General features: G+C 32.4%; 1 protein-coding gene and 1 long non-coding RNA gene across 2 annotated transcripts in view; both read right to left on the reverse strand.

The window, feature by feature from the left end:
- Positions 1–5,030, reverse strand: part of LOC147656314 (uncharacterized) — a 36,821-nt gene extending 31,791 nt beyond the window's left edge. The window contains exon 1 of the long non-coding RNA XR_015294645.1: positions 4,919–5,030. This is a non-coding gene — a long non-coding RNA (uncharacterized LOC147656314). The remainder of the gene's footprint in view (positions 1–4,918) is intronic.
- A 2,779-nt stretch (positions 5,031–7,809) lies between these two features.
- Positions 7,810–26,761, reverse strand: part of LOC100867265 (angiogenic factor with G patch and FHA domains 1) — a 30,191-nt gene continuing 11,239 nt past the window's right edge. Inside the window, 1 exon segment of the mRNA XM_003689767.4 lies at positions 7,810–8,395. Within this exon segment, the coding sequence (XP_003689815.4) occupies positions 8,246–8,395 (150 nt within the window). The 3' untranslated portion in view covers positions 7,810–8,245.

Consider the following 26,761-nt stretch of genomic DNA (forward strand, 5'->3'; position numbering starts at 1 on the left):
CTTAGAAATAAAAAGATTATTATTAAAAATAATTTCATTATAATTAATATAACATAGTTTTCTAATTATATAATAATAGTAAATAATAGTAAATCTAATTAAGAATTTATCTAAAGAAAATTATTAATGTATAATCATTTTATACGTTAAAGAATTTTATTCGATTGACAATAGTCTTTTTTATTTCATTGATGGAATGAATCAGATTCAGTCTAATCTATAATTTTTGCAACGATTGCCAAATAATTGCATTTCATTTTATAGTAGATTCTATATTTTTAAATATAAAAAAGAAGAAAAATCAATGGATATTATTTGCTCGAAAATTAACTAGGACTAATTGAAGAAAATAGATTTTTGGAATAAATAATTCTTTTAACGATAAAATTGAAATATTCGTTACATAGAAAGAAATAATATTTTGAAAATATACTTTTTAATCTTTTCAAACACGTATGTTTGACGTATATGTACGTTTAATTTCCTTTCTTAAACTAAAATTACTCCAAGTAAGAAAAAAAAAAAATTAAAATCTCTTCACTGTAGAATCTTTTAATAATAAAAAGAAAAAAAAAAGAAGAAAAAGAATCCTGAAGAGATTAATATCAATTCCAATATTATTTTTCGAATAATTATAAACAATAAATAATTATCAACTTAAGCATTATTACATATCGAAATAAAATTTACTTTGCGTTATATATATATATATGTCTTCCCCTAAATAGAAAAAAAAAAATCTTCGATATTTCCACAACGATCTCGCGTTTAAACTTTACTTACGAGTGAATCAAATTTCGGCTTTATCCCCGCCTGGATAAATCGATACGAGGATCGTGAGATTTTAACCTCGCGTGAACACATCTCGCTTTAAAAACCATGCCGATACTGGGAACACACGGAAGCACGATGAGTTCGGGGAAAAGTGCGGCTGTTGCCTCGACGAGCAACACGAGCTGCGCGCGAGCCATCAACTTATCAAGATGCCGTATCGAGCGGCTGATGGATATACGCGGCCGATGCGTACGCACGGTTATTACCGCAGATTTGTGGGCCTGTGTGCACCTCGTAAATTCCCGCGAGCTTCCACGGAAAAGATGGTACGCGGCGAGGGGTAGGCGACAGGTTTCGCGCGAACCCGATTAATACACCCGTCCGCCGTGGATCCACGAATGAATCATGAACTGTGAGCAACTCGCTAGGCTTCTGTTCGGCATGTGCTTTTGCCCCCCGCGATTAAATTGAAATGTTTCTTCCGTTCTTGAAATCCGTGAAAATGTAATACCGCGCAACAGTTGCGTTTCGATTTAGAGGACGGAAAGTGAGCGAGGGGAAGCCTCGGCAAGTGGGAAGAGGTTATGTCGTGGATCGCGGAGTACCATTTGTAACGCTAATTTGACGCGAGATCGCTCGTTCCTCTGGATCTTGTTCACCGTGTTATAAGTGGATTAGAGATTTCTCGTTTGGAATTTGTACTTTGGGATTCGGTATTTTGAACTTGGGTTATTAAAGTATTTGGCGAATTCTTTTGTTGAAGGATTGGAATCGAGATTTTTGAGGTTAAGAAATATTCCAATTTTGAAGAAGCATCGTTTGCTATCTATTACTATATTATATGTCTTTTTTTGGATTCGAAACTTTTTCAATATTAGAAAATATTTGTTTTAAAATTAATTTTAAAAAAGTTTTAAAACAAACTCTAAATTTACATTTGAAAATTCAAGAAACAATATTGATTAAATTTATTACATGAAATTTGGATATGATTTCGTTGCCAAAATAAAGATATCATTATCGTAAGATTATTTTCCTTTTTTTAATTTCTTTCTTTTTTCTGAAATTTGAAAGTGATGAAAAAAAAATCGAAAAATAATAAAAGACACAACAAAGTTTTAAGTTTTAACGAAACACCCTATGTATACATGACTCTTGTTTCCCTCTTTTCCTGCGGTTATTTGGTTATTCTCGTTGCTGTACCGCGGTTACACAGTGTTTGAAGTTCATCAGATTTGCAATGTTGGGATTAATTGGCGAGTTTTAACTGATTTCTTAGCTAAACAATCACGATGCATGTTTTAACTTTGATAAACTATGAGCTAATTAAGATTTTATATCAGTATAATCAACACATACTAAAGGGTGTTCCATCAGAAATCACTTTTGAATTTATAATAATATAATTAGCTACATTTGAAATTTATATACGGCGGTAGTTCACGTTTAAGATATATCTTAAAACAAAATATCTACTAGTCTAATAAAATTCTATAATCTAAAGTATAATTCATCGAAATAATTTCACGATTCTTAAGACATTTCTAATAAAAATTTGATATTTTGTTTAAAGACCATTTCTTTTTATAATATAATTATTTTTATATCAGTGTTTTAAAGTTTTCTTTATTGTTTAAAATATCAAATCAATATCTTAAGACTTTCGAACAAGGGTGTGTAAATAAATAAAAATGTAATATTCTATATTTTCTCTTTATCTTTTAAATTGAATATAATTAAATTTATTTTTAACATCCATAAAACTCGATTGTTGTCTCGATATTAATTATCTCGATAACTTTAAATTCACGACATATCCTATTCGTATTTATAAATGATCAAAAAACTGGAAGAGAAGAATATATGTGTGACCAGAAGAAATATGATCAAGTACAATTTCTCAAAGTATCTTCCTTAGAAACTCCATTTCATGAAACAGTTGGTGTTTATTAACGTCGGTGCATTTAATTATCACGATCTTTTGCTTTCATTCGAAGAAACTCGATCTTTTAATTATAATTCTCTTTCATCATCGGAATTCTAATTAAACGAATAAAAAGCTAACTTATAGGATAAACGGTCCAGTTACCATGTCTTCTCTCAGTTGCCAGACAATCAGACAATTAATTTTTAAAAAAATTAGAAAAAATATGAGATAATTAAATTGCTATATTTTTAAGGCAAAACATAAATCTTTATTTATCTGTATAAATCATTGAAACAATCTTTTTTCAAGATACATTCATTGTTGAAATTTTTTTTTCTACTAAATATAATTAATTCATTTACTTTCATTATAAAAGATGCTGAAATATGATATTTAATTAGAAACTAGAAAAAAATATAAAGATTTTATTGCATTATGGTATAAAAAATTATGAGTGCTAGAAATAGATAAGTAAAATAATAATCTATTGTTAAAAGTTCATATAATTTAAATACAACGAAGATTTTGTTTAAATTAAAACAAGTCCAAAAAATACAATGAACGTAGAAAAATAGTTAATCGACTCTCTACAAATCTTGAAAAATATCTTCATATTATTTAAAAACTTTCAAATATTTATTAAATGGATCATTTATACTATCGTTTTAAATGTTCATATTAAGAAATTTAAAAATTTTGAAGAATTTTAATTTAAAAACCAGAATCTATAATACTAAACTAGTGCTAATACTAATTAGTGCTACTAATAAGTAAGAAAATAATTATGTAAATACGTCTATCTTGTGAATTAAAATGTAATCATTTTTATGGCTTGTCAATCACTATTATGAACTGAATTAGTTCTACTTTAGACCTCTGTAAATAGGGAAAGAATCGATTGATTGGATTTGCTGAATCAGTTGAACCAAGACTTGACTTCGGACCTTTCTTCAACGAACGACTGTTCTAACCAATTAAGCTATCCAGGCCATCGATAATTCCTTTCACCCCTAACGTTAGAAAAATGCCACTATCTTCCATTTTCCGCCCGTAAAAACCGACCATTACCGGGAATTTAAAGAAAAAATGAAACGATCAATCGCCGAGAGATAAGCGTGGAGATCAATTTTTAAAATTACAGAAACAGAGAGAATCGATTGATTAGATTTGTCGAAGCAGGACACGAGCAGAGACCTTTCATCGTCCAATGATCGATCTAACCAATTGAGCTATCCAGGCCAGCAATGAATTCTTCCTCGCTAATTGTCAGTCTAACGATCGAACCGACCACGGCCTACATCTGTAAATTATTTAAACACCCAACTGAAGGGCTATTAACCCCTTGAGGTTATATATCGAGTCAACCTCTTCTAAATGAATTGGTAGACCCTCTCTAGCTTCAATTTGCTTAGAACATCTGCTTTTGTAGGAAAATTTCGTTTAGAATACGAGAAAATGAGACGAAACATCTAATATATCTTATATTATATTGATGAAAAAATAGAGAAAGGAAAATTAAAGACTGGAGACTATAAGAAGATTAGAAGAATTTTAAATGTTATAATGATGATGAATAGAAATTTTCATTATTCATATAATGATAATTTAAAAAAATCTAATTAGTTGACATAGATAGATTATTATTTATTATTTAAATTATAAGTATATCATGAAACGAAGTACTTTGAGTTCTAACTTATTAAGAGTCATTTTTTCAATTTTAAAGATTAACTCTTTTAAGATTCTTCTGTTTAATACAAGTGAACATAGATTTTATTCTAGTCTGTTTGAACAATGGTTTTATTTCAGAAAATTATAAATTATTTCATATTTATTTATATTAAATATTCATGGACCACATAGAATTAGAAGTACTCCTTTTTAGTGATCACTAGATAGATTATGCGAAAAATAGAAAATCAATAACAATGGATTTATCAAGTTTTTCGCAGATGTTCAAATGCATGAATAGTCACTTTGTAACTCGTTTAATCTCACGACAGAATCACGTGGTTCATTTCAAACTGAATAAACATATGAAAAGGCGCAGAAAAGCACGATTAGAGAGATTCTTGGAAATAAAATGGAAACTTCGCCACTGGTGAAATATGCCTGTCATACATTCACTAGAGTAATCTAAAGTGGATAAATAATCTGAAGAAACATGCTTGCGCGCAAGATGTAACACGCACTTTCACGTGCTCTATTAATTCTCACCTAATCCGGATGTCTGATCTTCTGCATCGATAACGGAGTGTCTTCGTTTGAACTTATTTAACAAAAAGAACGAAGAACACGAGTTGTGTCGGGTTCGATAATTAAAGAGACTAATTCGTTTCTTCGCTTGTCAGCTCCATGTTCCCCGCCACTTATCTTCGTATTTTACGACGACAACCTTGTTCATGGTTAAATCCATTTACGAGCGTTTTCTGTGAAAATGGATGCAAGATGGCGTTGCATTCGTTAACTCCAAATAAGACGATGACTGTGTTGAAAATACGATTAGAATGCTGGTGGTATATATTTGTACAATTGAATGAAGGATGAAGAATAAATAAAAACTATAGAGAGGAGTGTACATTATCAAGATTAAATTTTTATTCGATTTCAATTAATTATATTTTGTAACTTTTGTTGGCATTTTTACCATCCTTTTGAATATCGAGCAAAGATACTTGATTTCTTGATAAAATACATAAAATAATAATATCCTCTTGGTTCATCTTTTTAATTATGTCATACAAAAGACACTATTTTAACGATCAAAAATATAAAAATAGATTTATCATGGAGTATCTCGTTAAATAATGTCTTTCAAATACAATATTATTTAATAAATAGTAATTAATTTTTGTAATAAAAATTTCTTGATATGTATAATTGAAAATAATATTGAACTATTATTAATCATCGATATTAAATAAACACAAATCACTGTAAAAAGTACTTCTGTCAAATATAGTTGTCCTTATATTAATAAAAGCTGACACAACAATAACATCATAAAGTGGTCAAAATGAACGGCACACAAAATGCATGACGTCTTATTGTCTTCTTAAGAGAATTGCAGTCTCGTCGTCCCATGAATCTTCCCGTGAACTTCCCTCATCTTCAGGCTAATAATTCAACTTTAAATTACCAGTTATGTGCGAATTCTACGTACTTCTCATTCTTATCAAGTATAATCAACTGGAAAAATAAACTAAACAGAGAAACAGTTTTTAAGTAATCTGTGCAAAGATTAAAAATATTATAATAATTCTTCTCTAAAACTTAAAATAATTTAATTCGTTTCTTTTTTTTTTTTTTTTTTAATGATTTAAAGTATTATTATTGAACTGCATTTTCTTATTTTCTTTGAAAAATATCACTCTCTTCAGAATTACTGACTATTTCTTATTTATTAAAATAATTAATTTATTCTTCTTTTCACAATATGTAATAGACTTGGAATCATTCCCCATCACTTCACACGAATTCACATCAGTTACTTTATAGAAATATATGAATTTTTACACGTAACATCTGTTATTTATTTTTGAAGGAAAAAAAATGAAATCGAATTTAAGTAGAAAATTGGTTTTCAAATTAAATCAACGTTCAACGGATTAAATAAAAATGAATCAAATGGCATCTTGTGGAGACCGCAGAACCTTCCACGTTAAATCATCCAGAAAACTTAATAGACCGATCAGACAACGTCATAGCGAGAATCATCGTCCCGTTCGCGACCGGTTCGAAATCGTGACAAACGTCTCGGCCACACGGCGTCGTAAAAATAATGGAGATCGAGGATCGGTGGAAGCAGTTTATTATGAAAACCGCACGATGTGCCGAAGGAGTTAAGGGCTTGGCCTAAACTTACGGCTCGGCTCGGTACACTTGCGCCGAGGTCTTTGCACCGTGAAGTTTGCTTTATAAATATCGCCGGTGCACCGGAGTGTCCAGAGAAACGAACCGTATCTTGGGATGAAATGAACAGTCTAAGCCTTTCTTTGCTTCAATTGCAACGAATCCGTGTAAAACACGTACGTGTTTTCGATCCGGGATTCTATGATTATTTTATTTATACGTGTATCCTCCCCTCGTTAAATCCTTTCCTTTGTGATGATATTGACGGTTTAATGGTGATAGAAAATAGCATCTTTCGACGATTCACGATTGAAAAGATTCGTACTTCACGCGACACGACGACACAGACATTCTGGAAAAAGTTTTTTTTTTGTAAATTAAAATATTTATAAATTAGTAAAAATAATTGAGAACACGTGTGTAAAAATTAGAAATGTACATATAACGTGTATATAAATAAGTTTTTAATAATATTTGTATTATAATTCGTATAATTTTTATCTTTGCATTTAATTTCGTACGAAATTTGATTGATGACAATGTATTGTTTAACAAATTAATAATATTATAATAAATATACCTTTTTTTTTTCACTCGAGCAAAACTTTTATAGAAATATATATTTTCCAGAAATTGCAAAATTATTTCTCAACAATAATATCTGTAATATATTTCATTTTCATGAAAAACTTTAACTAAACTTTTTACATTTTAACGAAATTAAATAATAATATTTTTGTTAATGTAAATATGTAAATATCTTATAATCTTAATCCAATAAATCTTAGTGCAAAAGGCTAAGACATGAAAATAGAAGAATTATGATTTCCAATAGATAGATATATTAAGATTGCAATAATAAATTGATATAATAAATTATTTTAAATTATCTTCAGACAATGTTTTATTTGAATTAATTAATTCAAGTAACATTATATTAAAATAATTGATAATTTTTTATTTATTATAATAATTTGTTATCGATTTATTTTTAATGAAGTAGAAATTGGAATTTAAAATATATATAATTAAATGAATAATTATAAACTTATATATATATATGAGTTGGATACAAAATTATTCGAAACTAAGTTTTTAACTTTGTATTTTCTACTTTTAAACATTTCTCAAAAAGAGAAATAGATTTCGAGTTATTTTTTTCCTAAATCCATTTCAATTTTTCTTTTTTTAAAACACATTAAACATTAAACAAAAGTCGAATATACTTTTGTCATCAATTGTACAACAAAAATATATACAATAATAAACGTATCCTTTATTGCAGAAATATTCACAATTCACACAAGAAAGAAAATTACAAATGGATGCGTCAAAACTTTCATTTATAACAAAGATGGACAATACAATTTTTCGCAATTATTTTTCTTTTTTCTTCTTCTTTACAATCATTTCGCTCAAATTTCTATGCATTTCTCTTTCTATGTACAAATTACGATCGATATAAAAAATTCAACACTATTTTAAACAAAGACTATTATATATGATACAATATTCCTTGTGTTGAAATCTAATAATAGGCATTAACATTTTGCAAAAAAAAAAAAAAAAAAATTCTCATCCCTCGTGTCAGAATAATAGGATTTTTACGGTCGAACGTAATCGTCTTCGCTTACCGTGGCAAGAAAATGAAAAAGTCTGTGCAATGCAAATCGGGCGTTTTTCACAGTGCAATTATTTCGCATGGTCGGATATTTCTTTGTAACGTTGTTGAGTCTTTCGCCATAACGCCTGCTTCTTTTCCGTCGTAGAATCTAGCTCGATTGTAGGAAATTCGCTGGTCGCGCCGAGACCGGTTTTGCTCGGATTATTCGTCAAAGATACCTGCAAGCAGAGCATAAATGAATACATGATAAGAGGATTTTTCTTCCCACGTAGTGCTTTACATAAACGCGTTCTTATTTCTTTTTTTATCCTTTCTTATCCATTCCATTTAATTATAGTAAACGGATATGTAACGATTAGAGGGATTTTTCTTAAACGTAAAAGATACGAGGAGGAGGAAAGACAGGTTTTGTATAAAAATGTATGATGTATTCGTTGAATTTTTACGAAATGCGTGTTTTATGAAATGGTAGATAAAGAATAGAGATATTATTTACAGTGAGGGACTGAAAATTCGTACGCTATATTATAGGGAAATTGTTGTGTATGTAGAGCATATAATAAGTTATGAAGTTGAAATAATTTATTTTTTAGTAGGATATTACTTTGAAATCGATTCTCGTAATTCAATATTTTTTGAATACTTGACCTGGAAATATTTTTCGCAACAAGATAATACAGCAGTAAAATTTTATAATTTAAGAATTTACTTTATTACACTCGCGCCACTAAAGGTTATATTTTAAAAAAAATTTTAAAAATTGAAACCTATTCAAACTGCAAACCATTGATTTTAATGCTTTTCACTGTATATGATTTACATACTTATTTAGAATTGTATCTATCTATGAAAAGAATGCATATATTTTAGAATGAAAAGCTAGAGAGAAATAAATGTAATACTTTTTTATAATGCAACAATAAAATAAGATATCGTTTCTGCATTTATTTCTACGAAATATTTTTAAAAATATTAAATTTATTATATAATATACTCGATGAATTTTTTATCAAATCGAAGAGAGATAGAAAGAATTAGATAAATATTAACAGGTATTAATTTCACGAATTTCAAAATAATAATGAGAATGCGAGAATGCTAAAAATGCTAATAAATTATCGATATAAAAAAAAAATATATACGATTAAAATTCACAATTTATATCAAGGTATGTAATACCAGATAGATATTTATATCAAGTTACATACTGTGCTATTAGAAATGAAAGAAATCATAGATATCTTGTGATTTATAAATAGTAGCGTGCATTTCATTTTCATCTACAATTTAACGAAATAAATATCCTGAAATAAAATTACAAATCTATAGAATACCGATCAAAAAAATTTAGGAATGGAATTTTCTGATCAATCTAATGCTTCAATAAATTATTATCTCATAGTTTTAATTTTAATAAAAAAGGAGTAATATAAAGTAAACTCTCTTCTCCCCTGAATCCCCATGTCTCATGATCCGAAATTGTAATACTCAATTCTACTTCTTATACATATAATTACTCACTGATTGTTCCTATGCTTGTCTGTTTTTTTTTTTTTTATACCATGCTCAACGCATTATATCGAAACGAGTATAAGGGAGAGAGAAAAGAAACGAAATCAAAGAAACGAAAGATTATTCGGCGTCGGCTCTTATCGAGGAAGGGTTATTTTAAGTTTTGAGTCGCAACCACTGGGCAGAATACCCTCTCTCGACGCGTATTTGGGGCAAGTGGACTCCCCTGTCTGGCTTGTAAATGAGGCCCTATCTAGCTTCGTCGACACTTGACTTACTTGGTTGAAAGGAAAAGAGACGAAAACGAAAGAATGGGAAGAGCATAAAAAGGAAACACGAGGAAAGGATTCCGGCCGGGAGCACGAAAACAACGTCCGATCTGGCTGTAGATAAAAATATCTAAGAATTTCCATCTCTCCGGGGAGAGAGACGAATGAAACGATAAAAAAATTGACAAATAAGACGCAAGAAATAAAAGTGAAATATGAAATTTTAAATATGAATAAAAGAAAAATGAAATTTTTTATTGTGTATATATATATATATATATATACATATGTAAATGATATTTATTTATTAATACGAAGAAATGTAAAATTTTTCGTGATATTCCTTTCGGGATAAATTAATTTCTTTTTTTATTTCAAATATCTTTAAATTATGAAGAATATGTATATATATATATTGAAAAAATAATAGAAGAAATTATATAAGAATATTCAACTTAAAAGATTGAAAAGAAAAATTTTTTAATATTATCCTGTTCATAAATAATAATACTTTTAATTTTCTTTAAAATATCGTTGAATCAATTTATACTCCACGAATGAGTAAATTAAATAAATCATTAAATAATTAAAAGTTATAAAATTACAATATAATAAATTGCAAGGAATCTGGAAAAAAATCTCAGAAAAATTATCTATCTAAATTAAATAAGAATGTTTGTTAGAACGAATTTAGTATTATCACGTCTACAAGTAAAATTTTTAATCGTTAAATTAATTTATACCGTATCTATAAGTTATTCGAATAAATTTAAAGATAAGTGATAATAAGTAATTAAAAGTTACAAAATCGAAGACGCACAAGAAGATAGAATTTATCGCAATAAATCTTAACTGGTATGAATTACAAGGAATCTCAGCCGTTTTACAGACAGTCAAGCGCCTCGGAAAATCTCGAGATGCATTTCATAAGGTTTCTTTGCCCACTTGTTGTATCTTAAAAGAACCTCGTTTATAAGTTTGAAGCAGCTGCAAAATGCAATACAGGCGAATGGTTTACAGGCTTTAACGCAGTCGAGTGTTCTTACTTTCGCCTACGTGGAATTCGCCAAGCAGCAGAAATAACTCATTAAGGAAACGGTAAACTAAGGAATTATGAAATATAATAATTAACACGGTTTTGATAAGTATTGGGTCGCTGTATTAATTTTTAAGAGTTTTCTTGCCGCAAAGTTGCCGTTTCAATTTTTCTAAATTGTCCATGCAAAATTAATTTACAATCGGTATAAGATTCATAAAGTTAAAGCACTACTTTTAAACACAACTCGCTACATTATTATATCACTATAAATTGGTATAAATACTTGTGTGAACAAGTTTTGATAAATTTCTATAAATCTTTCAAATCATACAAATTCCATATTGCATTCCTAAATAATAATAAACATAGTTCATAATTTTTGAATATGTGAAATGATCTCAACAGATTAATCAGATTAATACTTGGTTTTAATTTATAGCATTGATTATTTGATTTTTTTTTTTAATATTATATTAAAATGTTAAAATATCACCAATGTGATATAATATATATAAAAAATTTTGATAACATTTTAAATTATTATCTTGTTATCTATATATTATTAACAAACAAGAATTTTTTAAAGAAAAAGTTATCCATTATTTTAATTTATTAAAAATAAAGATCTACAATATCATCTTATACTTTATATATTTCATCATCATAATTAAATTCTAAAGCATTTGAAATAAGTTGTCATTAAGTTGTCTAGAAAGACAAAGTAAATACAATTATTCTCAAAAGTATCAAGTAAGAACAAAGTAATAAAAAAAACGTTATATTGAAATAGCAGAACTATAAATGTTAATAATAAATTTTTGATCTAGTATAAAAAGTATATTGTTTAAATATTCAGAAGAAGTATACATTCGACGTTTACCATTGTTTTTTGCAAATTTTATCTTCTCAATACAGATGCTTACATTTTTATTAAAAATTTATCATTCTATATATCCGAATATTTTTCCATCTTCCTTTTTCTAATTTATCTTACAATTTGTACCGGTTAAGTAAGTTCCAATAACTACGTATCAAACCATTGATCATCTGAACAGTCACACCGACATCCAATTAAACACCCTCATTGGCTGGAACGACTCCTCGCGATCAGCCCCTCGAGGAAGCAGAAAGTAAGAAGAAAACAAGGGAGGGAATAGAGAGAAATTGGCGAAAAGAGGGTACAGAGAGTGGAAAGACGAGAACAGATCATAATCGAGCGACAGACACGTTATCGTGCGCGTAAAATGAGCGCTCGTTACTCGATTGACGATTTCGCGAGACGTTCAGGAGCAAAACGGCTCGACTCGAGTTTCGCTTTCTCGCTCGACGATGATGGTGATGATGCATCCGTCTGGCCTGTCTAGACTACTTTTATATATATATATATTATAACTCGGCGCTCGCTCGTCCGTTCTCTCGTTACTTGTAAAAAAGACGAACAAATCACAACCTTTCCTCTCTTTTCATCCGTCTATCTATCTCCTCGGCCAATAGAATTCACGCGAATTTTACCTGATTTATGTCACGAAGATGATTAATCTTTCCCGGACGAAATGTTATCTCGGAATTAGTTTTTCTGTTGGCTCATCGTCTGATGAATTTTGAACGGTTACCCAACATTTATGTAACGACGTGTCATCGAATATCTTGTATTATCCTCGACAGTCCTCGTAACATAATTTTCGAGCTTCTTCTGATTCTTCTCGGTTCAGTTTGAAATATTTATTCTGTTCGACTTGATAGCGATAGTTGATATTTAAATGTTGATCGTTTGCTGCGACAATGATATAACTCGAAAATTGGGATTCCGGGGAGAAAAAATAAGTTTCGAATCGCTATAGGAAAGTATAGGAACATTACGTTAAAATTTGAAACTCATAATTTGGAAACTTATTTTATTATGATTCCAAGTAACGATTGTTTTTTTATTTTGATGATTCAAAAATTGTTAAGTTTTAATTATATCATTGCTATGAAATCGTCTGAAATAATTCCTTTAAAAATGTTAATCAATTTCTAAAATTATCGACATAACTTTTGATTTCTCTTAATAATAAAGTTCCAAGTTCTAAGGTTGAAGTAGTGTTAAATATAAATTAATAGCGAACGTATTGTAACTAAATATCGAAATTGTTCAATTAGAAAACGATAGATAAATTAATAAAAGAAAAAGAATTTTCACCGATCTCTCGACGAGAGATAAAAAGACACGAAACCGCCAATTGCCTTTGATTTCTTAAAGAGACAGCAAATACACAGGCCATCGACCGTCGAAGTCTAAACTTACCAACTGCTCACGATGGACAGATGGTCGAGACAATGATACCCGGATTACTTATTAAAAACGGATTAAAAGTGTCTGTAGAACGATCGAGCATCACGACACGTTTTCTTATATACGATGCAGACAGACATAAATCGGTGGCTGAACCGAGAACCAGCCTCGTAATATAACCCATAGACGGCCAAGTGAACCGAACGACGTTCGATCATTGAATTATTTCCATCGTGTTCGATCGTCTCTCGAATGTCGCGACCCAGATATCATACTTACTTTATGAGAAAACTCTTTGCCTTATGAATCAGGTTTAACTCGGATCGAGAAGACATTAGCCATAGGATTTTAAGTAATAATTCGATGAGGATTCTAACTGGATAATAATTAAACGTAGATTGGAAATTTATTTTTCGACAGTTTTCTAAATTTTCTAGAGATTTTACGACGCGTCTAGATAATTGTTAATATGATAAAGTCTTATTCCATGATTAAAGTGGAACGTTGATTCCTTCCTTGACGAAAAGAAATCAATTATTTTAATCGAAATTTCCACTTAATCAACGAGTTATTTATAAATATTTTTCCCATCTCTCTGGCAATTTATTTACTGATGTATAATCTTTCATTTTTAATAATCGAAATTCCAATCTTTCCAATTGTCAATATTAAATTCTTTCCTTAACAATAAGACTACGATACAACGTTATTAAATAATCTCATTTATAATTTCAATGTCAATAACGAAGAGAATAATAGCATACATTGCGAAAGTAACAAAGAACGAACGAAGATAAAACTAGGAAATTCATAACGCGAAAACGATGCCAAAGCAAGAGCTAAAAATAGATGAAAAATAGACAAATAGGTCAATTGGATAAATGACAAGCAGAGGCAATACACCGTGATTACCAATTAAACGATATATAAATCGTATGCAACATCTACAATCCTATCTATTTTATCCACTATCTTTTTAGCGCATCCCATTCTACTTCATTCCTAGCTTTAATTCCTCCAATAATTCATTCATCCATCCAATTACTATACATCTTTTCTATCCTTCTCTGCTATACGTGCACAATTTTATTTTTGTTTTAAGGAAACGGTATCTATTTAAAAAAAAAAAAGAAAAAAAACACCTTCTCCAATTTTAAGCGATCGAAACCAAAACAAATTTCATCCCGGATCCAGGAGCTCGGCCGATTATAACCATTGTTTCCGCCCGTTGTGTCGGCGAGGAAGAAGCCAGGCCGTTCGAGAAAGGAGACATCTCGGCATGTGCACCACCTTTGAACTTTCAGCCGACCGAGGTCGAGGGGGGGAGGAAGGAAATTCCGTGGCCAGAGAGAGCCAGACACCGACAACGGTCGTTCGTTCGTTCGTTCGTTGCAAGTCGGAGAGGCATCCACAGATAAAACGGTGCCGGTGGTACAATAACATATTGAGAATTCGCGGGCCCCGGCGACGGTAGGTGGTAGGGTGCCAGACGGTCTGTGCCAGTTCGAAAGTTTGTCCCGGTTTACCCGTCTGGCATACCGGGAAGCGAGACGCGGACGCACGTGCACCGCACCTTGACAGGTTGAATATGGGAGACAGCATATTGGGTTCGAAACTTTGCTCGTTTACAACCTCGCCACTATGTCTGCCAGAGGCGGCGGTGGCGGAGGAGGCGGCGCTCTCTGTGTTACCTGTAGAAATAAACGTCGCGCCCCTCTCTCTCTGTTTCATCACGCTTTTCCTTCGACTGCTTTCAAGCTCTGTCGAAGCTCTCTTTTCTTTTCCTCCGCCTCTGTGTAACGCGCTCGGATGTCGAAGTGGATGACAACGGCGAAAATTGAATGAAGGGACGAGGCGCGCTTCGATCTGAGGGGCCGCACCGTGATTATTTCGCTTCTTTTTTTTTTTCAGAATTGGTTTTAGCGAATGGAAGGATAATAATATCTGGATCTATTCCCTTGTATATGTGCTCGAATGATATGGATCGTGATAGAGATTTATTTATAGTTTGGATTAAATTGTTTCAATTTATATTTAAAAATCGATCGCATCGTATTTCTACGATAAAAATTATCTTATTGGGAAATTTCGACGTATTGGATATTAAATTTGAACGAAAAAAAGATAGTTAATTATCACGTAAATACGTAATAGATGATACAAGCGATACAAAAATAAAATATCTCGATAAAATTTCGAAGACATTTTGTCAAAAATAATTCCCTCTGCAATTATTCGAAGAGGGCCTAGGGTCTCCCTAGAAAAGAAACAAGAAAACACCCATTCCAAGTAGTAGATCGAATTAAAAGCGACGCTGATCGTGAAGCGTGCACTGAAATAACTTAAGGCAGCAAGAGCGGAAGCCGTGTACTCGGAAAATGTGGGCCAATTACTTTCGGTCAACGTTTTCCCTGGCAAATACTCGAAAGCGAGTCCAAAATGAAACGGCAGGAACTCCACGGATCCTCCACTCTTGGAGGAACGTTCTTGCGCAGCCATCGGAGCCAACGATCTCTTGGTCGCTGAGCCGCGGCATGTTTGCACAGAATTAATTAGTGTTTGGTCGTCTATAGACTCTGGACTTGCTAGACTAAACTAGATAAACTAAGGTGCAGGTACCTTCGTCCTCGTCACCACCGCCAGTTCTCGTCGCGCTTCAACTTCTTCGTCTACGTGTATACATGTATACGTGAGAATTCACTGGAAACACACCGATGCATGCTTCTGGGTTAAGACTCGTTTAAATGACGGAATTACTCGCTGATATTTTTTTTTTTTTTTGGATAATTAGAATTTTAAAAGTTTGCACATAACAACATCGTATAAATTTTCTTAATGGAATTCTGATCAAACAGATATTCTCGGATATATACAATAAGAATTAATTTAGCCAATTTAATATATATACATTTTTTGAAATATTTGACAATTATTACATAAATAAAATGTGTTGAATTTCCGAATTATAAACGATCTTTCTGATCGAGGAATTCAATTATTGTTACGCATTAAAAAAAAAATATGAAACAATTAACGTAGCAGAATAAGCGACCAGACAGAGAGGTTTCGTTCGTGAAACGAGGTAACAGATCGTTGCCAGTCGCTTGTTCATTCATATGTCTCGTTCGCAGAATGCATACGCATGCATGTGCATCCGTCCTAGACAAGCATATAGACAAATGGGCAGACGTAGTCTTACATGCAGCATTCAGACGCTTGCACATATACACTTTGGCGGCTTTATGGAGGACAGACACAGAGATGCCGCACATCCTGACCAAACTCGACGCGATATTACTGCAATGTCCTGCTTTATTATCTTTCTTTCCTCTTCGTATACTTCATTATATCTTTTTTTTTTTTTTCCATCCATTATCTATTTCGTTACGGTGCATTTCGTGTTATATTTATTTTGCCTTTTCCTTCCTTTGCTTTATATTGTAACGAAGACAAGTTTCTTAACATTTGTTCAATAGGAAAAATTTTTTATTATACAAGATATTAATAATGTAATTATTACATATGTCTGTATTTAAATGATAAAATTATATTAATAAATACAGGCGAGATGAATATGATTCTTGCGACTACTAGATATGCAGTAGATTCAGACATCAATGGTCGGCCAATTTCCTATTGCTATATACTTTATTCATTACTTTTTTAACTGTTTCCTTTTATTTTTCACTCACAGAGAATGTAAATTATTTAACTTTTTTATTAAATATATCAAATCAATACATTTTCTAAAATTATTTTCATCAAATTATAATTGTTTCCTTTTTCATAGATCCGACTACTATTTGACATCTATTGTTATTTCTTCTCCTTAAGCGAATTGATATTGAATAAGAAGATTAAAAATAAAACGCTACAACATCGTCTCTTAATAGATTAATTGATCATTCACGATTCTAATAATGATAAAACACTTTTAAAAATTGAAGAAGAATTGTAAAGTTCATATAAAATATATTAAATCAATACATTTTCTAAAATTATTTTTTCATAGATCCGACTACTATTTGGCATCTATTATTATTTCTTCTCCTTAAGCGAATTGATATTGAATAAGAAGATTAAAAATAAAACGCTACAACATCGTCTCTTAATAGATTAATTGATCATTCACGATTCTAATAATGATAAAACACTTTTAAGAATTGTAAAATTCGTATAAATCTTGACAAGCTTCATTATCAAAAAATTCAATTACTTTACCTAAAGCCCCCTTCTTCTCTCCCTTCAAGAATCGTATAAATTCAATCACATCTTTATACGACGACACTCAATATTCCCTTCAGCCCCCGTTTCCCCCCCCCGTTTTCCTTCCTTTCTTTCGCCACTCTTCGACCACTTTATCGGTCAATCCCAGCCCAAGTTCAACGCCGTACACGCCGATGAATCGTCGAACCTCTGTACAGACAGGCGGGCAGGCGTAGTCTTACATGCGGCCGCTTGCACATGCACGCTTTGGCGGCTTTATGGAGAGCAGACACAGAGAGAGGCCGCACGTCCTGACCGCGCGCGGGCATGGCCGCGCGATAATCCTGTGATGGATGTCCCTAGGTAGTCGGTAAGCCCTGCCAGCCAGGCTGCTCGCCACGTCGGTGTGTTTACCCAGACGGAAGCCGTCTGGCGGCGATAGGAGGACCGACCTATCGCGTGCGATGTGTGCGGGTGATACGTCGCTTCTACTTCGACCACCACTAGGATATGCACCTCCGACGAGACGGCGTTTCAACAACGTATCTAACCGGGAATAATCGCGGCGGCAGCACCGGGGGAGGAGGGGGGCGGATCTTTTTTTTCGATCGTCCGATCTGATTGATCGCGACGATCGCCCGCGCGATGGGAAGCACCGACGGGTACACGTCGTTTAACGTCATCATTGAAGAAAACGGATGTATTTCGATAGATATTTTCTGTACGGGTTCCCGGACGATTTGGATTACTTATTTTGAGGGGGGGGAGGGGGGAGGCGTGAGTGGTACAACAGGGGATACTAATCCGGTGAAATAGTTTGAGAAGATAATACTTTGATAATTTTTTCTTTCAGTTTCTCTATCTAGACTTTTTTCCTTTTTTCCTTAAAAAGATCTCAAAAGATTTTATTCATGATTTATCTTCGAAGAAGATAGTTGATCTTTCTTAGACGTATTGGAATTTTGTGAATAGAATTCGATTTCTAATATGAATCCTTTCTGTCGAAGAGAATGATATGTAATTAAGGAAGATGTAGATAATGTAATTATAGTAAGATTCTCAGAAGGATAGGTATTCCTAAGATTCTAGACGTAGATAGTTGAAATTGTATATAATAATTGAATGTATCATGGATTATAAAACGTGTATTGTTTGATACAATTTTATCCTTTTTTTTTTTTTTTTTAAAGAAATGTAATTGATGCTCTTTCATTAAGAAAGAAAGAAGGAAAAATAAAATTTATTTGGAACGTTAGATAGCAGAATAGAAAGCGAGTTGCATATCATGTGAAAAGAAATATACTTTTTCATTTAATGTGAACACGTAATGACAATTATTCTTTCTCTTAATTTAATCTCATGATTTCTTTCTAAGTTTCCAATGTATCAGAGATTCTATCGTCATTTATTATTATTACATTAAGATTCCTTATACGGTATAAAATCATTTTACTATAATTTTTTTCTCTCAAAAATACAATTGACTTCTACATCCTTTATATACAAACTAGAAACCTATTACGTGCAATAAAAACTCCGATCCTATCCAGATAAATCAAAAATATCAGCTTTCTGCTAACTTCTGCCAACTATGAAAAAAAAAAACGATCGATTGACAAGGCTTAATCCTTCGGATCAACCAAGCAGCTTGCTCAACAGTGCCAAGCAATCAAACATCGAGAGCACGAATTAAATAAACAAATAATTCTTTGTTTAATAACCCATTGATCCTCGGTCGAAACCGCTTGGGCGCATTCTTTAATTGTGACAATCATCAGCAACGTTTAATCATTTAATCAATTATTTCATCAAAAGGAGTCAAAGGAACTTTCAATCACGCGCAATAATCACGTTCTTTCTGGCTTGTATAATGATGTACACGTCCATGGATCCACCGAGAGCGGTCGGTTCGCGCTCGTCAGAGCCGGCTGCTGCTGCTTGTAATTAATAGATCTCTCGTTGTACATATTTGTATGTCGGGTCTGGTCGATTGTTCGGACAATGTACGCCTGTGTGTCGGCGGCATGGACGCACACCTCGTCTAGACCGATCGACCGCTCCTGGCTGCCGGATTCCTAGCCTGGCTAACGTTACGGATGTATTACGTGAGCACACATACAGTCGATCACGAAAATATTGTGACATCGCGTCACAAGAATATATTCGTCGAAAATTCTGATTTCAATGAAAGTTTGTCCGCGTTTAAGCCGTGTGGAGCAAATTTTTTTGTCGATCAGAAATCTCTTTTGAAGAGAAATTGAAATCAACCCTCCAAATTTCGTTTGTTAATTTTCCTTACAATAGAATAATACATTTTTTTTTTCTTTTGTGAAATTTCGCGAGCATAGAACACGAATTATTACGTACATGCAATGATTTTTTTATCAGAATATTTTGCTCTCAAAATTCCAATGTGTTTTCTTATTTCTTTGATATAACTTTATATACGAAAGATAAAGGAAAACGTTCTGATATATCAAATTCTCCAGATTGATTTCACCTTCTCTCGTCAAAGAGAAATATATTGTTTCACGTATGCAACCAAACACACGTAAACTTTCGGGCTAGACGAATTTCCTTGTAATAAACCTATGGTGTCCCAACATATGGTGGCCGACTGTATATACATATGTACGTGGGTGTACAGACACAGTTGGACAGACTGTTAAACTGACGACGTGGTTATGGGCGCACGTGTGCAGCCCTCCTGTGTGCACAGCATTACGCGCTCGCGTCCGGTTCCTCCTGGCTGAGCTCCGGTTAATTTCGTTCCGTCTCTACGTGTCTCCCTTGAGTATCGTGCACCACGGCTGGATCTCGAACTCGCCTATTGCTCGCTCTTTTTACCGCCGCATTTTTCGCTACTCTCCGACAGTTAGACGCCCTGCTCGCGTCCAGCTGTCGTGCTCCTTCGCAAATCTGCGCAAAGGATTTGCTTCGGATCGTTTTCGAACGATAATCTTGACTTGATTTTGATCGATCGATCATTCTTACTTCGATACATATTATAGATCGGCGTTTTTAAATCTCTGAATATGAATGGATGGATTTCTGTTCAATTTTGTTTCGAAGAACCATTTTGAATCTCGTTTTTGTTTTGATCGACTTTGATCGATCGATCAATCATTGTTGGTTTCTCGATGGATTTGGTTTTCGAATAATATTCAGAATTGTTGCTGTATTGATCGAGATTCGAATATGGATTATAGATCGTTTCAAAGAATTTTAATGATAGTTTTGCACTTGATATGCTTGATTTATATAGGCAAATGTTTTATATATATATATATATATATATGCGTTATTTGATAAATATAAATTGGTTGATTAAATTTCTTAATTTAAACTTCTCTGTTTTAGTTCCTAATGTAAAATTAAAAATATTAATTCTATGTAGTAGTTTGTTTCTTTTTGTCAGCATAAATTTCAATAAATTTCATTCATTTTAAACTTTTTATTCTAAACTTGCTTCGTTATCCAATTAATTTTTAAATCAATAAAAAATCGAAGTAGATAATTTATCGTATTTATTAATTTTACGATATATTAAAGTTTTTAGATGTATAGCTTTGAGAAAAGAAAAGAAAAGAGAATTTATTCTGTAATATAAGTTTTATATCCCTGGTACATAAATTTACTTTCGTTCTATAACGGAAATGCATTGAATCAATGCGATATAAACCATTCACAGAACGTAATTAATGTTTCGTTCGATAGTATCGTTTCAGTACTCCGATTAAAATATTTGCAACGTGAGAATATTGCGTTATAATACGATACGATCCCCTTCATTTCACAAGCACTTAGGGCTGTATTACGTTCACGTAGTGGGCACAGATTCGATGCACGTCTCGAAGGAAAATTTTTTCTTACCTGTCGTAAATTCAAATAGGAATAATAGCGGGAAATAAGTGCACAAAGTTACACAAAACCGTTCGCAGGACATGCAAAATTAAATTACAGAACCTTTGATATATCTTCAAAAAAATTGAAGTAAAAACACAACTCGTTTAAATTATTCAGAATATCATGCACTGAATTCCAAAATTCCTAAAGAAACCTCAAGCAAATATCTCGATGATCGTAAAGTTCAATGCCGCGTAACAACGTTGTTCTCATCGTTCTTCTATACTTTCTCTACAAAAACTACTTTATATTACAAAAAAAATATAAATCAACGGTGATCCGACAAAATAGATCCATACATCCTTTCGCGGAAACAAAACACAAGGGAAAAATACGAGAAAAGATGAAAACGAAGGCTAATAAAGAGGATCGTTTACGCGGAGCAACCGAATATGCGGGTATCTGTTCAAGGCGATGAAGAAGGAAAGGAAAGAGGAAAGAGAAAGAGAAAAAAGAAAGAGAGGATTCCGTCCAGAGTAAACAGGCAATCCTGTGGCGCTACGTGCAGCAGCAGCGATGGCTGGCCAATCTGACGATGCACCCGCATGCCAAGCGGTGCACCTATCTCCGCAACGGTGCGTTACATGCGAGCGCGCGTTCACGCTCGAGAGCGTGTTTAACGACACCTGCACAATCTCTGATCCTACGAGCGAGGCGTCTCTGTCCACTCTCGTCTCTCTATCTCTATCCCTGCTTTTTTATCTTTCTCACGCTTCTCTCCTCTCCGCCATTCCCCGTATGTAGCACGCTCTCCCTGGTTCCGTTCATCCACCATCATCCCCCGAGCATCGTCCCATCTCTTTCCCCCAGTTTCCTCTTTCTCGATCGCAGCCTGCAGAGCAGCCTGCTACGTATATACGTGTATATATATATAGGTTAGAAGGAGAGACAAAAGGCGAGAAAAAGAAAGGGGATGGAGGAAGAGAGAGAGAGAGAGAGAGAGAGAAAGTAAGCGGCGCGATAATCTGGTACCCATGGTTAGTCAGCGGATCGGCGTCTAGACGGCAGGGACGTTTGTGTTGGATTTATTTGTGACACTGGGTTCCCACCTGTTGCCTCCCGCGCCCCTTACGAAACGCACCGCTATAACTTCCCTCTTTACCCTTTTTTCCTTCCTCCTCTTTTCCCTCGTCTCGCAAACTCTGTCTCTTTGCCCATTCTCTCTCTCCCTCTTTCTTCCGTTCTCCCAATCCGTTAGCATAACCATAAATCCTATGCGTTCTCCATTCACTCCGGTCAGTCCTTCCTAGCATTCCCTTTTCGCGTTACAAAACAACACGGTGCAAAGGAGGACAGACCTCCTTCCTCCCTTCCTCCTCCATGCCCTGCCGCCCACGTTGAGTCGCCACACGGTGAAACAGGCATTCATGCTGCCCCAGAGAATTAGCCCGTATTGCGAGAAAGAGAGAGAGAGAGAGAGGGAAAGGGAATGCGCGTGTTAAATCGTAGAACTAGGGAGGGGAAGACTCGAAGAGAGATTAAAGAATACCTCGTCAGTGACTTTGGAAATTTCAACGTTTGAGTGACGCACGTCGGAAGCGGTTGCTTAATTTAGAGAAGAGGAACTCGGATCATCGACGTGGCCTAATCGAGCCACGTGGATCGGATTATCAACGACGGTCTAGGAAGATGGTCGATTATAAAACAGGATTCGTAGAAATGGATGACGTTCCAAAATCTATTCGTCACTCCTTCTATATATCGCTTGGAGAAGTGTTTAATCAATTGCTTACAGTCAATCACAAAAGTGTTCGTGCATTATCTTATTATTTTATTCTTTTTTTTCTTCCTTTCTTTAATTCATTCAAATCAATATCGACTACAACGGAAGATTGATTTTGATGATGTCACACTTTCGTATATGCATAAATTAGTACGTGTGCAAATTAAAGACCTATACGTCGAAGCGTATTCAAGCGTTATGTGGGTCTACCAAGGATTCCTCGTGTCTGAACAAAGTCTGGCTACGGAGTTAAGTATATATCCTTTATAATGAAGTTACAAAAAAATCAGATTCAATGCCATAAATAATGATTCTTTCCTATCTTTTCATTTTCTTATATACATATATGCACAGTGAGAAACAAAAGATCTTGCAAAAAACTTAATTTATAAATTGTATTACAACTTGTAATTCTTTTTTTAAATATAAATTTAGATTTTAAATTAGATTTTTTTTAAATATAATTTTATAATGATGCCAGAAAAAATTTAAATTACAAAAATATTTTACTGCTTACTATTATCTAATCGTAAAAAATATTTCCAAGTAAAATTGTATTTAAAATTTTACTTTATAGTATAATATTCTGTTAAAATATGAGTTATCTCATGTATAATCCATGCTGTATATATACATAAATTTTCATTAAAATCAAAATTTTCGGATTATATATGAATCTTTTTATAAGATACAAATGTTTTTGTCTTGCACTGTATATGTGCATATATGTATATATCTGTTTGTCCTCGAGAAATCAGTTCTTTCTTCATTGAGAGAATTTCCAAGGGAGTTGTTCAATATCCCACATTCATCGATTTTATCATCTATCGTTGACAATAATTCAATTTGAAGTTTGCACAATGTTTACCAGCTCGACTATTGCAATTAAAATGGTTAGAAGTTTTGCAACGCCATATATTCAATTGATATTATTTTCATTTGAATAAAGATGTGGAACAAGAACTATTTTTTCCAAAAATAGAAGGGATAAGATTATAATTAAAATTTTGTGATAAGTTTCTAAATCATTATTCAAATAAGAGAAACTTGAATAAAAGTTTAACTTAAAAATTAAATTCTTTAACTATGATATAAGTAAAACAAACTAAATAAATAAATAAATTGAGAATGACTTTTTTAGAAGAATCTATTTAATTACAACTACAATTTTTTAAAAATATATTTTGAACAATGATATTTTGTCTATAATTTATCGATTTAAAAATAAAATAATATAATAAATTCCTTATATCATTTGTATGTGTTATAAATTTATTGCTGCTTCGTATTTAGTTACGATATATAAAATTTTGATGATTTTTATTACGATCACATATCTCGATTTAATAAATATAATTCAAAAACACAAGAAACATAAATTTGATAAGCATCAATCTTTATCGAGATACAACAATATTAATTTAATTGTTTAATTTACCACGAGAACGATATAAATAATCTTCCGATCAAATGTAAATCAAATATGAATAAAATAATAAAATAAAAGATTAAAACAATAAACGAATATCACCAACATATGTATGATGTATATGATGATTGTATAAAATATCTGATTCAAATTTATAATCACATCAAATCGCGCATGAAGGTAACGATAACTAAATAATAGGCTCGGTTGATACTTATTGTTAACGATCCGAAATAAACGAAACCAGTTTATATTAAAAAATGCAATGGATATATGGCGTGGTACACGCCCAGGTAGATATAAAGGGCGCAATTACGAATCTGTTAAAAGTAATACCCCAAGTTACTTTATGGATACGCTATATAAAATTATATAAAGTACAAGAACATAAAATTAAAGTTGAGGAAAAGTGTTAAAAATTTTCTCTTGCAATTTTCATAAAATTTATGGAGTAGACGCGAATCGAAGTAGGTATAAATTTTAAGTGATTGGTATCAGATCTTTTGCTCATTTCTTTACACTATATTGTGAGTTACGACACAAGATTATATAATTGCTTCTTTTTTCTCCTTTATCAATATCCATTATTGTATACCATTTTCGTGGATGCAAGTATAATGAAAAAATTCGAAGTAATACGAATTTCGAGAAACGTGTAAAGAATAATGGAATGTATAATTTATAAAATGTCAGAAATGAAAATATAATAATAATTTAATAATTTATAAATGAAATTGTATTGTGAACATTTCTGACAATATTTAAAGAATGATTATTCAACAAAAAGAAAGATTATTCATTTGATAAATTTTAATCAGATGATTTTATAATACTTTCAATTAGATATTAAAATTAATATCGAATAATTTTAATCTTGTTTTCGTGGATTAATTTCGATTCAAACACTTTTCTATCAAAAGGAAATATTTCATAAATAATATTATTTTATAATTACCATATAAGAACTAAAAATCCTTTTCAACAAATATATGATATAAATATATATTTTATAAATTATTTTCAATTTAAATTCGTGTTTTCCTATCATTAATATAATAAATATTTTTTAAATTTAAAGAAAATAAAATTGTATTGCTAATATAATTATATCATTATTATTTTTCAATTTGATGCTGAAATTTTACTTATTATATAAAAATTAAAATATATATTGAAATTTAAAAATTATATCAATAATTTCTTGTTCAATATTACTATTTTATACATAATTCTATTCTGACATTATTAATTACCCATATGTAATTTCACTATTATACTGTTATGATAAAAACGATCCTATCCTATAATAGAAAATACATCTCCTTACAAGCTTTTAATAACAAAATTAATCGAACATCTCGTCATGAAGAAATTATCAAAGCCATGAAAAAAAAGCCGTGGAAAATAAACGTTTGCATTAACAGAAGACAATCGAAATTTATCGTGGTTGATCTCTGCTATAACCTTACACCTCGGCCGGAATACTCTTAATCTATGGCTGATGTATTAATTGCCCACGATTGTGATTTATAATTGCGCGGAAGAGTTCTCTCGCCGCTTTATCCAAGGATCGGCTCATCACGCTCTGTGCTTTTATTAGCCGATGTAATGAAAATGCGTGACCGAAAAATTTCCAATGGATGAACGAGCGTGAAGGGAACCAGGATATCCTTTCCTAAGAAATTGGCAGGGAGAGCCCTTAAGGATCATTCGAGCATGGAGATGCGAATCCACGATGCCGTGAAGCGGGCAGGCCGATCAAAACCAGCAAAAATCGGCATATCTGCATAAACTGGCATGACAATGAACCAAGATCGTAGATGAAGATTGCACGTTTTTTCGCATAACTTTCCATCGTTCAACCGTGACCGACGCACCAGTATCGGCGACAACAGAGGAAAAAGAAGAGAAGCCATTGCGTTACGATGCCATAGACGTGGGGGCACGTAGACGAATGTTAATTCGAGTGGACGTGGCTCGATGAACAAGTAAGATAAACGTGATAAAGCTTATGAAGCTAGCATGGATCGTGAAAGTAACTCGCAAGTCTTTCGAGGACGTCCCTTGATATCTGATAAACTGATTGACTTGTAAAGAAACCTTTACTGTCGAGAGTAAAGGAGGATTAGAAATTAATAGAGATAATTTAGATTTGAGATTGAAATTAAAAAGAGAAAATTAAATTGTGGTGTATTTTTTTTTTTTTTGTTGTACATTGCGATGAA

This window comes from Apis florea, unplaced genomic scaffold, assembly GCF_048593485.1.
Source record: "Apis florea isolate Af1SG1 unplaced genomic scaffold, ASM4859348v1 contig_3798_pilon, whole genome shotgun sequence".
NCBI classification, from domain to species: domain Eukaryota; kingdom Metazoa; phylum Arthropoda; class Insecta; order Hymenoptera; family Apidae; genus Apis; species Apis florea.